The 12,400-nt window shown below is 40.7% G+C and overlaps 1 protein-coding gene across 6 annotated transcripts in view; it reads left to right on the top strand.

The window, feature by feature from the left end:
• Positions 1–11,000: 11,000 nt before the first annotated feature.
• The window catches only part of PHF14 (PHD finger protein 14), a gene marked incomplete at its 5' end in the record, with an annotated part of 163,155 nt that continues 161,755 nt past the window's right edge, over positions 11,001–12,400 (top strand). For 4 of the 6 annotated variants that reach the window (XM_083881180.1, XM_083881179.1, XM_083881178.1 and 1 more), the window contains 2 exons: positions 11,098–11,219; positions 11,734–11,844. In XM_083881180.1, coding sequence (XP_083737306.1) covers position 11,219; positions 11,734–11,844 — 112 coding nt within the window. Of the gene's footprint in view, positions 11,220–11,696; positions 11,845–12,400 lie in introns of those variants that run through there. The other 2 variants (XM_083881182.1, XM_083881177.1) reach the window with 2 other exon arrangements.

Here is a 12,400-nt window from a genome sequence, read left to right on the forward strand (position 1 = left end):
ACATGGAACAGTAAAGGATGTAGTGAATCGCTTAGGCCAAAGTAACACAGTAGTTTTCATTCATAGTAAGATGAAAGTGCTACTTGGAGATAGTTTTATCCATCCTTTGACCTTGGGTGCTCATATTTCAGCACCAGTTCACATAAAGCTCTGCAAGAGAGATGAACAAAAAGGTTTTATCTGGACGAGTTGCAGGTCAGTGCTAATTGCAAGTGCAAAGGATGTAATTGCAGAAAACATACAGTATAAGTGAATGGGAGGGGGCAATGGGGTTGTGTTATCTCACTCCAGGCCCCAGTGGTCTGCCCATGGAGCTGCCAGCAGCTGTGTCACACCTGATCTGACATGGGCTGCTCTCGAGCTGGGCACTAATGGCTGTTTCCCTCTCTCCCTCACGTTCCTGACCTTGTGTCTCTGCCCTGGGCTTGCACTGGATCACTTGGTCTTAGAACCACAGAGCTTCTTGCTAGGGTAGGTTTTTGTCAGATTAGACACTGACTCAGTATATGGTTTGATAATTGCAAAATCTGGTATAAGTGAATGGAAGGGGGCAATGGGATTGTGTTGTGAGAATGGAAGATGGCAGACTTAATATGAAACTGCACCCCTGCCACCATTTGGACTAAGAAGACATCTTTATGGCTGGACATTGTCATATTAAAAAAACAAACAAACAAACAAACAAACAAAACCCCAAAAAACAAAACAACAAAAAAACCTATTAATCTTGCTAGTGTAATTGAACCTTTCTATTTTATTTTTTACAGCATTTCTCAAGTCTGAGAAATAATTATAGCAAGCTGGAAATCAATTCCATTGCCTATAATTATCACATTTATTATCTCTGTAGAAGCATAAAAATTATCTTTGCTATAGCACACAAATATCTTCATGAAGAATGGAGCAGACTCTTATTGCTAGTCTTGTCCAAGTTTGGGACTGGAGACGTTCAAGTCTCTTCAGGATTTCTGCTTTATAAACCATCACAATTACAGCAGATTTCCCCTCCATTCAATACCACTAAACCCTTTAAAACTGTGTACTGCCAAACTAATTTCAAATAAGAAAAAATAAGTCTATCTTTTACATCAAATGGGTCATCACTCTTAATGTCTGGTTCAAGCAATATGATGATATGGAAGAAAATTTGGGGTTTTTTTTTCAGAAGTTCTGCAGCTGCAGGATTTTGTCACAGTTCTCAAGAAAAACTTGAGACCAACCTGTAAAGATATTATTATATTATTTATAAAAAATTTGTCTCTATTATTATTAAAGTATTATTTCTTAAACATTGGTATGCATTTATATGCTATTATTTCTTAAACACTTACACCTGGAGAGCTTTATTTCACTGTAGCACATAAAACAGAATTACATCGAGACTTCTGAAGGTCCTGCTCTAGCATGGATTGTTCTGGGGGCTCTGCCATCACTTAGGAGGGTAAAATCTCTTTCTCTTTCACCTTCCTAGATCTGTTTTCGGGAACTTGTTCTTCTTGCCAAGCAACTGATGGTCGCAGGCCATAAGAGTGGCCTTCACTGTAATCTATTTTCTCCCCAGCCACAGAATGGCATCTGATCTATCAGTTCTTGCTGTGTTTTCCAGGCAAGGTGCCAGTAACTTTGCCATATGCCGCCAGCAGGGAGCCTTAACAAAGACATGTTAAAAAAAGCAATTGCTTTTCCCTTTTAAAAGACAAAGGAAACTGTATATATGTCTAGACGAAGGGGAACTCTAGCATAACTGAATGTCTTTTCTTTTGCAATAAATTGGATCTTAAATCAGCTCGAATTCATAAAATACAATTTTTCAAGAAAAAAACCCTACACAATTTGGCAAAACCAGATTAAAAACAGATTAGATGCTATAAAATGTTATAGTAAAAGATATCCTCTGTGTTTGCTAAGTATTGTGCTAATGAGTGATATAATGAATATTAGAAAAAGCAGCAAATTGATTCCTAAATGTCACAATTACATTTTAACAGAGAACATTAAAAGCAGTTATCCTTTCTTGATTGCTTAGAGGTTTTATTATTTCATTATAATTTATCATACAAATCCAAACCAATCAGGTTCTTTGTTTACAGATAATGAATAAATAGAATTTAAAGGGAGCTATAGAAACCCCTTCATTATTTATTTTATAGCAATTTATTTTATCGCAATTCACACAGATTTTTGTCAGAACAACTGAAGCATTTTTTGTCCTCAGCAAGACCAAAACAAGATTGTATTGGAAAAGCTTTATGTGAGAAGGGCCATTGGCACTCACATTCAAAGTAATTATTCTTGTAAAATTAATTAACTTTTTTTTTTAATCCAAGCCCTTAGAATACTTCCCATTAGTAACAGCAGGTCTGTGCTTTTTATGTTCATTGTGGCAGATGTTCTTTACATCCCAGATTTCCTCAGAACAACAGAATGGTTTGATGGATGAAAGACTACATCTGGAAAAAGTGTATCAGTCAGCGTCATTAAAAGCCTGAGCCAGAGCCCACTGAAATCAGTGGGAATCACTGGCTTATGTTCACATTTTTCATATCTTGTTAAGAGGGAGTAAGTCTTGATTATTAAAAAAGAACGGAATGACATTCTTTACTTTTATTGCATGTAATTTCTTTCCCAACACTGAGGAAGAGAAAGGTTGTTTTGGCAGAAGACTCTGTCATGGCACTTATGTATAGCTAGGCTTGGGATCCCGTGAGACTTTTAGATTTGCACAGTGAATATCATTTTGGCCGGGCCAGGGTTAGTTTTTGAAGTAGCCCAGAAGAGGTATGGCTAGGACCTGTAGGTTATTCCATAGCAACTCACATCATTTTCCAGAGACTGGGGAAAGGTCTCACTTCCACATTGGGGGAGCATGGTGTTTTTTTTTACATGTGAACCACTCATCTCTCTCATACACTTTTTTATTAATATTGTTGCTCTTGCTGTTCATTTTCTTGTTTCATCGTTGGTTCCAGTAAATTGTTCGTATCTCAACCCAAAATCTTTACTTGTTGTGCCTCCAATTCCCCTCTCCAAGGACAGTCCAAGGAATTAAATTCTGATGGGCCTGTAAGCTACTGGATGACACTATACTGGAATCACAGCATTACTGTTTGTCACTAATGCAAATGGAAGAGGAAAAGGAAACAAGCTGAAATCACTTTTCAGCAAAGTTAGGGAGACTACAATGAACAGGAAGAAATCCTTCAAATTGTATTTAAAACATGAAAATAGAAAGCTTTAATTTGTTAAATGTTAAAATATGATCAATTTGGCAGAATAGAAAAAGAATTTGAGAATCAACAAGATAAAAGCATCAAAATTAGTAATAAGATATATTTGAAACAGGAAAAAAAAAGTCAGCATTCATTGGCTCAGCAGATAGTTGGTATGAAATGTACTCAGAGAGATGGATTTTCTCCATCAGTATTTCCTATGAAAAAGAAATGAAGATGCTAAAGTGCAGTCCTCTGGGGCAACAGAGCTCAGTGGACAATGTGTCTGAATTTGAAGTTATTGTGAAAGCGGCTACAGATAAAATATATTTTTTAAAAAAGATAAAATGGTCTGATAGAATACATAGAAATCAGCACTATCACAAAAATTCTAAAAGAGTTCAGGTATAAAATGGTTCAACTACTAATGGTGTAAATTCTTACTTGACTGGACTGTAAATAAAATAGCAGATGAAATTCAATAGAGAGAAGGGCAAAGGAAATGAAATGCAGTATAGATAATGTAAAGAAGTCTGTGCTTCTGAAGACAAGAAATCCTAGCTTTGCACATAAAACTATGAACTTTGCTTTGACTTAGGAACAAGACCTTGGTATCATGATAGTTTTAGGGAAGTGTCATTTCCCTGCAGTCAATGCTCACTTCATGCCCCAAGAAAAAAAGAATCTTAAAAATCACATGAAAGAAATAGAGAACAAAAAAATAGAGAACAAAAGAGAAAACATTATTATTAAACTGAATAAATGCATTTCAGTGCTGTCCTCTGACTACAAAAAGGCTATCTATATAGATGGAAAAAGTTCATTGAAGGAAAACAAGAGGCATTGGAGGAATTGAAGCAGGAATATCTCAGACACACTATCAGAATTGACTGTGTTGGCTGGGATTCTTTAGCTTGGGACAGAGATGACTTGGGAGGTGTAGTAGAACATGAGCCAGGTTCAAAGCAAACAAACCAATGTTATCATTCAGAAGGGTAAATCTGTGAAATTCTGAGTAATAATATTCAGGTATTGAAGAACTCTGCATGGGTTGCAAGGGAAAATGCACAAGTTCTTAGAAGAAAGACCCATTACATGCCACTAAATGGACAAACCACAAAAGCATCAAGAAACTCACAACACTGACAATAACCTGAAGTTGAGAAATGACTGTATAATATCATATATACTTGCTCTGTTCCTACTTTTCTTTGGTTGTCCACTTAGGCTAGATATACCTTAATCTGAACGACACCTGTATAATCTAAAATTTTCATAATACATTGTTGTTGTTGTTGTTATTTACTATTCTAATTTCTTTATACACTGTCCCAAATTATATGTATTTTTAAAACAAAAAGAACATGGCTTACTGGATGAGCCCATTGTCTGAAACTCACATGATAAAATTATTAATATTTCTCTTGTAGCTTTTATGTCTGTGAGCTTCAATCAGGACTCAAAATTCTGCCACCTCTGATATAAATCATTTACAGAAAAACAATACCATAATGGAAATACTAAGTCTACCACAAATGGTTTGGTAATATACACGTAGAACAAGTCCCAGAATCAGAGACAACCATAGCAGCATATACTTGCTATACTGCTACACTTGTATAGCAGCTGTACAAATAAACTATGAGACAACACAAGAGACAATATTCATTTGGTTGTACAAAATTTTTAGGGAGCATGGTGGTAGAAGGGTATTTGTGAGGAAAAATGAAGCCAGTTTGCAGGTATTTACATGGAACACATTTTAAATATGAAGAATGACTAGAAAAAAGCCCACAAATTTGTCCGAAAATTCAACAAGAAACTAGAGGCCAATATATTGTGTTACACAAATTTGTATGGCAAATTTCATCTGCTGTAAAGAAATGGCAGATGAAAGAATGTGTAATCTGTGAAACGTACTGAAATCAAATTCAAGAAGTTTATGACCGATGTAGCAGAGGCGAACTCACCAGAAACATAAAAATGGAAAAGGAACGTGGTAGAAGCTGAGGAGAATCATTACAATAGATATGGCAACATCAGAGCTGCATTTTTGAAAACCAGAGAAAGAGAAGATGGATGGAAATGAGAAGGGATATGAGCCTAGACAAGAATTTTAGCTGAATGGGCAGACAGAAAAGCTGCATGTGAGGTATGTTTTACATTGAAAGTTTTGGACATGACTTCAGTGGCAGAATCTGCAGTGAGGTTTGTGTTGAGGATGATGTCCTCTGTATAGGTATGAGTGACAGGGGATGGTCTCATGGTGGCTAAGTAGGTAGGCATTTACAGCCATGGTAATGGTGGGAATATGTACACAAATATATTGATATAGTTCAGAAAGCTCTTCTACTGAAGATACATACTGTTGTTTTTTATAGTTGTTTTTCACTTTTCCTGGACTCTTTTACAACATGTGTACCATGCAATCAACACCCCCCAATAATTAACTGACCGAGGCTGAGGACCGTAGGAATGCAAGAAATCTCTCAATGTCTGATGGGAACTTTCCCTGGCAGCAATTGACTGCAGTAAACCTTGTAGCAGTCTGCACTTTATTTCAAAGTCTTATTGTTCAGAGATTGTTCATACCGAATTTTCTCCCCTTTGTAATTTAAAAAAGCCAGAACATCTGATTCAATCTTTTTAAATTTTACCATATAATACTAGACAAAAGAGATCACTGAAAGTTTGCTGTAATGGCACAGTTAAAGTGTAAAAGCTGTAAGATTTCTCTTTGGAAAAGTATTTGAAGAGGTCAGTCTCCATACTAAGGATGGTGATGTTTGGATAGACAAAAAAAGAGTCTGCCATTTGGATTCAGACAGGTAGGTCATGGCTCTAACTGTCTACTCCCTGACAGGAAAAAAATAGATACAAGATTTCATACTATTATTCTCCATTTCCAGGTAGTGAATAAGTTAAAAACAGACTTACTCTTGAGTTTATTTCCTACTTGAGGAAATATTGAACTTTTTCCTTTGAAAACTCACCAATTTCATTAAACTAAGAATAATTTATTTGAGTGTGATTGTATTCTCTGCTGACTTGCTATTGTGCAGGTCTTTCTAAAATGGTTTTTATTGAGCCACAAGAAAGAGTCCTTTTTCCTTAAGGCAAAAGTACAGGCAGAAGATAATTGTTTTCTCTCCTTCTCCAGCAGTTGAACAGCAGCACTGAAATGGAGATTCAGACACGTACTCTTGCAACAGGCTGCACACTGAAGGCTCAGCCTGAAGAGAACCATTAAAATGCCGAGATAATTCAAAGACCTGATGTGTTTGACATGACCTGAAATACTGAAATATTTCTTGGCATTTTTTTAGGTATTATGTTAGTGATGGAGCTGCCATGACATTTTCATGATAGATATACTATTATGATAGATATACTATTATAATAGATATACTATTTAAGCTCTTCATAATTTTCCACTAAAAATGACATTTTTAAGATGATTTTTTGTATGTGCATGAGGGTAGTACTTGAAGGTGCTAAACAGACAACATTTAAATTCTATTTAATGGATATAGTAATGTCAGTACACCAGTGGGCCAGTAATACTACATTTCTTCTATCAAAAAGGCAGCTGAACATTTCAACATCCTTGGTTTTCTGCGGAGACTGGGAAAGGCCTTGCAGAAATAAGGAGGTCAAACAATCTGAAGGTTTCTTTCATTTGGAGCATGACTTCTCCCTTCTTTTTTCCCTTCCCTGAAAAAACCTGACTCTACTAGCATCTACAAAGGAGGAATTACCTTTTAATAGAGGTTTTAATAGCCAGAAAGTGCCAAAGAATGATGAACAAATGATTGATAGACTGGTAGTTCTACTGGTAGTTTCTCTGCTGTGTGTTTTATTTACTTCTAATTATTACATTTGGAGGATTTGTTGGTAAGCCCTATCTTTGCAGTGGCTAGAAGGTTAGAGAAACAGTGAATACATTTTAGGCACTTCACAGTTCTTTTCATTTTACTGATGTGGGATTTTTTCCTGTTGAGGAATGAGGGCAAAGTAGACAAGCTGACTACAGAAGATAACTCAGAGTGTATGCATGTTATTTTCAGCAATGAAAGTGTGAATATCCCTTTGGAGAGGGAAAAAAGTAAGACAGAAGGGCTGAGAGGGCTCGAGTCATGGGACGGAGTACAAAAGAGAAAAGGAGGAAGGAGCAGTTGAGGAATGTGAGGTGCTAATGAGGAGCAGGGAAGGCAGCCATTAATTAACTTCTATTTTATCACCTATTCCTGCTTGAACTATGTACCTGGAGACTGGAATAATCCTAGCATTGCAGCCTGTCCCAGAGGGCTGAACTGAAAGTCAGACAGTCCATACATCTGCTTTGACATTCTTACTTAAAGGATTCATAAAATCCTCCACTGTTCTACAGGGTGTTGCCCTCCCATTGTCTGTGCTGAAAGCTCTCACTCTTCAAAGCTGTCTGCACTCCTCAGCCTGATCTTCTATTTGGGCCAAATCTGGGGGCAGTTCTTTTTACTGTTCCTTGCTGTTATATGTGATTTGGGCTGTCCTGCTGTTATAGGGAATGTACTGCATTTGATAATTCATGCTGAAATAAAATATAAATAAAATAATGAACAAGCACCAGTCCTGGGAAAACTAGGCTTGCATTCCAGGTTGGGTGTCTCCAGCAAGAGAATAATGGAAATCAACACCTAAAAAGAAGTTCCCGGCCCTGGAGATGGGTCATTGACAAGGATTAATCAAGGATGAGCGAAACCAGGTAAGACTCAACTATTCCGGAAAAAAATAAATAACTCATCGACTCTGCCCAGAAACCTATTCAGAAGGGGAATTTCTTAAAAAAAACCCCTTCAAGAATACATCATCCCAGAATAGCGGACAAAAGATCTAGCCTTGGGGAAAATAAACTGTATAAAACTGGACTCTTGGTGATGGGATTTGTGAAGGGGGGAGGACAAGGGCGACAAGAGTCTGGTCCATATGTTCACCTAGTTGCCGACCCGGGATCGGAGCTGCCTTTTTATCGTGGTTTTCTGTGTTCGCTGTTACACGAAAAATAAATTCTGTTTTTTATTTTATTTTTGCAAATCCAGCTGTCTCATTTGTAACACTGCCAATCACTGTGTCTAGGACAAGAGCAGGGGCTTGGCCATTGGCAGGGAGGAGATTCAGCAGAACCTGCTGCTGCACACATTATCATGGATCTGCAGAGCCTCAGAGAAGGGATATGAGTCCTGCTACTTGTCTTTTAAGACTGAAATAGTGTGTGAAGGGAAATAGTGGGATACGTGTTATAAATACATATTATAAAGTTGGGTTTTCGCAAGATGTGTGCTATATGATTAATAATGTTGTGGTAAGGATATAAGTTTTTTATTTCTGCTATTAGTAAAGAAAATTAGGCATAGTGGTAGTAGTTGACACAGTCTGTTTAAACTGTCTGTTTGGTCAGGATAACCTCCAGTGAACATGTAAAGAAGACCCTGCTATTGATATACCAACTATCAGCATCTGCCATCTGAAGAAAGTATGGACCAAGGCCCCAGCTGGAGGTGATAATGAAAACACAGCCAAGAAACACACATGCTCTAAAAAGGCGGACCCAAAGAGGGGCCATGCAAAACAGTTCCTGGAATACGGAAACTAGTTTATGGAAAAATATGAATATGCAACAGACTGATGCAATAGAAAGGGTATTTAAAGAATGTCTCTGATATAGCAGGGTGTGGACCTGGCTGAATGCCAAGTCACCCTGCTGACCATACTTTGCTTTTTTTTCTATCTCCTAATTGTCTTGTTTTCTATTAAACCTATTTCTTAAATTTTACATAAAAAGCGAACTCATTTTTCACATAGAGATTGCCAGTCAAAAGGAAAAAATAAAAACCCAGGGAGTGAAAAGCTGATATACGCAATGCCTCATTTAACAGGGAAGCTGATCAGAGTTTGGAAGAAAATACTACAGTTCATGGCCCAATAGCATATTTGGGTAGGGTCTGGCAAAACCAGATTCAGGAAAAGAATTCACTTTGCAATCACACCTCCTATGTAGCCAAAGAATTGATGGAGGAAACAGGAGCAATCATTGTGAACACATCAGCTATGTGATAAGATGCTACTAAACCCCAGGAAATTCAAGCACAGAATTAAAACAGAATTCACACTTACCTTTGGAATTTTCTGTCCTTCCAAAATACTCAAAATCAGAAACACAGAAAATTATTGTTGAAAGTATTGCAGCTGCATAATTGTATCATATACCAACCAGCCATCTCTGTGCTCTATTTAAAAACTTATACACCACCAACAAGGTACCCATCTTTGCAATGCCAGGAGGAGTTCTGGCTCTGGTGCATGCAGCACTATGCTAAATGCAGCACAGGCTCTGGCCACAAAACATATGCTTGCCACACTTTATGTCCTCTCCACTCTTAACCATGATAGAGAAGATGTGTGCTAATGTCTTTACAAACAATTCCATGAGTGAGGGTATGGGTGTTAACATCTTTGAAATGGGTCTTAATATATCTACTAACTTCAAGCAGCAGGTTTGTTAGAGAGCCTAGACAGCTTGGGCTTCTGAAATGGGCAAGTGGGAGTTTCTGAACTTTGGGCTGCAGGTTTGTTACAGAGCCCAACCTGACTCCTGAAACAGACAAGTGGGTCTGCACAAGTCTAAACTTCTGAACTTTGGCGTAAAAGACAGGAGTTCAAGGAGGGAGTATGTGGTAGGCGGTTCCGGAAGGCTGTACCTTCCCAGTACCTCAGCAAGTGGGGAAAGGAAGAGGGCAACATTTGGTCAGGAGTTTAGGATAAAAGGAGGCTGTGTGTGTCCCAGTGGACTCTCTCCATTTATTCGAATAAAGTTGCAGGACTCCTCTGTCTCCTTTACAGACACTGGGTTTTCATAGCGTGATTTTCCATACAACCACAGAATGAATTTGGCCCTACATTTATCCATCAATAAACACACATTTACCAATTTTAAAGCCCTTACAATCCTGTTGGAAGCTTTCCTGTTTAGCACTATTCTCGATCCCCAAGCTCTTCAAGTCATATCTGTGTGCCAGAGCATCATTTCTTTTAAAACTTGTGCAGGTGGCTAATTTTGGTGGTGTAGGGGCAGAGAGGTGAAGGGAACTCTGGAAAAAGCGTGTGCACACAGGGGCCAGGGACAGCCCTTGCAACTGAGGCGAAGCTGGGACTCTTGCAAAGGCAATGGCCCAGCATTGCTCCCTTTGCTCTCCCTCTCTCACCATTGGGTTTTGTGCTTTTGAGCTCCCAGACTCCTGTGATATGATCAAACAATAATCCCTGGGATTTGTATTTTCATACAATCACAGAATGGTTTGGAGTTGAAGGGCACATTGAAGGTCACCTAGTTCCAACCGTGGGCCAGGACACCTTCAATTGGATCAGGCTGCTCAGTGCCCCAGCCAACCTGGCCTGGAACATACGCAAACTATGTGTGCCCTGTCAGGCTTTGGGAATTCTCTACAAATCCATTTCCCACAATCTCTTCCCAAATTAATTTTTCTTTTCTTTACTTTTTTCTTTTCTTTTCTTCCCAATGCAATGGGTTACCGTTCTTCGAAAGTGCAGGAATGAGCCTAACAATGCAACCGAGTCCACGAGAAACTCAGCTCTTCGAGCAGGGGTTAAATGAGAACAGCTTTGTGACGCTTTCCCGTTTCTAAACGGGGAAACGGAGAAGTGCCGGAGCGGTTTTCAGAGCTGTTTTTACAGCAGTACCCTGAGAAGGAGCCGTTCTGCGCTGAGGGTTTGCGATCAGCGCCGGCCCGGACGGAGCCTCCCGCGCAGGGCCCGGCCAGCGCCGCTCTCGGGCTTCCCCCCGCCGTGCGCACGCGCACCGGGCGGCGCCTGCGCGGTGGGGCGGGCGGCGGGGCGGGCGCGGGTCTGCATCCGGGTCGCCGCCGTGCCCATTGTCTGGGGAAGGGGCCCGGGGCTCGGCGGCGCTGCACCCGAGGGCCCCTGCCCGTCCGCCGCCCACCCGCGCAGGCTTTAGTAAGTGATCCGCAGCGGTTCTGCCGGCCCTGTCCCGCGGGGGAGCCGCCGTGCCCGCGGAGCGCCCCCGGGCGAGCGGGCGCATCGCCGTCCCTCGGGCGTCCCGCGGTCCCGGCGGCGCGTTCCCCTCGCGTCTGTTCGCTGGCGGATCTCGCCGAGGCGCGTCCCCGGGGGATGCTGGACGCTCCGGGGGGCCCGGCGGCCCCGGCGCCCGCCCAGCCCTCCCGGGGCTGCAGCAGCCCGCGGTGCGCGGTGCCGAGCGGCTCCCGGCGCCTGCAGGGAGCACCCGCGCCCCGCCGGGAGGGCGGACCCTGCCCTGCCCTGCCCTGCCCTGCCCTGCCCTGCCCTGCCCTGCCCCGCCTGTGCCCGCGGCTGTCCCCGGGACCCGGAGCGGCTGCTGCTCTCGGGACTGCCCCTGCCCGTCACGCCCGGGCTGCCTTGTGCTTTAAATGCCCTTAGCGATGCCGAATTCTCTTTATGCCACCCAGTAACAGCACTGTTCTTTTCCCTGCAGTGGACCGCAGTTCGAAGAGGAGACAGGTGAAGCCTTTGGCAGCTTCGCTGCTGGAAGCTTTAGATTATGATAGCTCTGATGACAGTGATTTTAAAGTTGGAGATGCTTCAGGTAAATATGCTTTCTCATCTCCTCGATTCAGAATTATCTCATTTTTGGTTTACGGTTGCTCATTTAATGTCATGTAGGAGGCAGAATGCTTGTAGTGAGTCTGCTGGGACTTGGAGCCCCTTGGAGGGAGTGACTTGATTGGATAACTGGGAATCACTACTTCAGTTGGGATAATTTTTTTAAAACAGTAATCTCATGATTGTGAAACAAGTTTTGGTAGAAACATTTGGGTAACTTCTGTGCAGACTGCATTTACTGTATCTATTGCTTTTGAGTTCTAGAGTGTAGGGATAATTTTTGGAATATTCACTGTATTTAGTATCGAAATAAGAAGAATCTAAAGCCATTTTGTTTTGAACAAGTTGGATAATAGTTTGTTTTCGACTTAAGAACTTGACTTTTTCTCAAGGTTAATTCTGCTCGGTGAGTAAGAACCTAAAGCAAAAAGATAATCTGTTCTGGTTTTTATTGTTTTTTACAGTAGACAAACTTAAGGTGTGATTCAGATAGAAATGTGCAGAAAAGTGTACACGATTCATCATATAAGGAAGTCCTT

This window comes from Zosterops lateralis (assembly GCF_965231275.1).
Source record: "Zosterops lateralis genome assembly, chromosome: 1".
NCBI lineage: Eukaryota > Metazoa > Chordata > Aves > Passeriformes > Zosteropidae > Zosterops > Zosterops lateralis.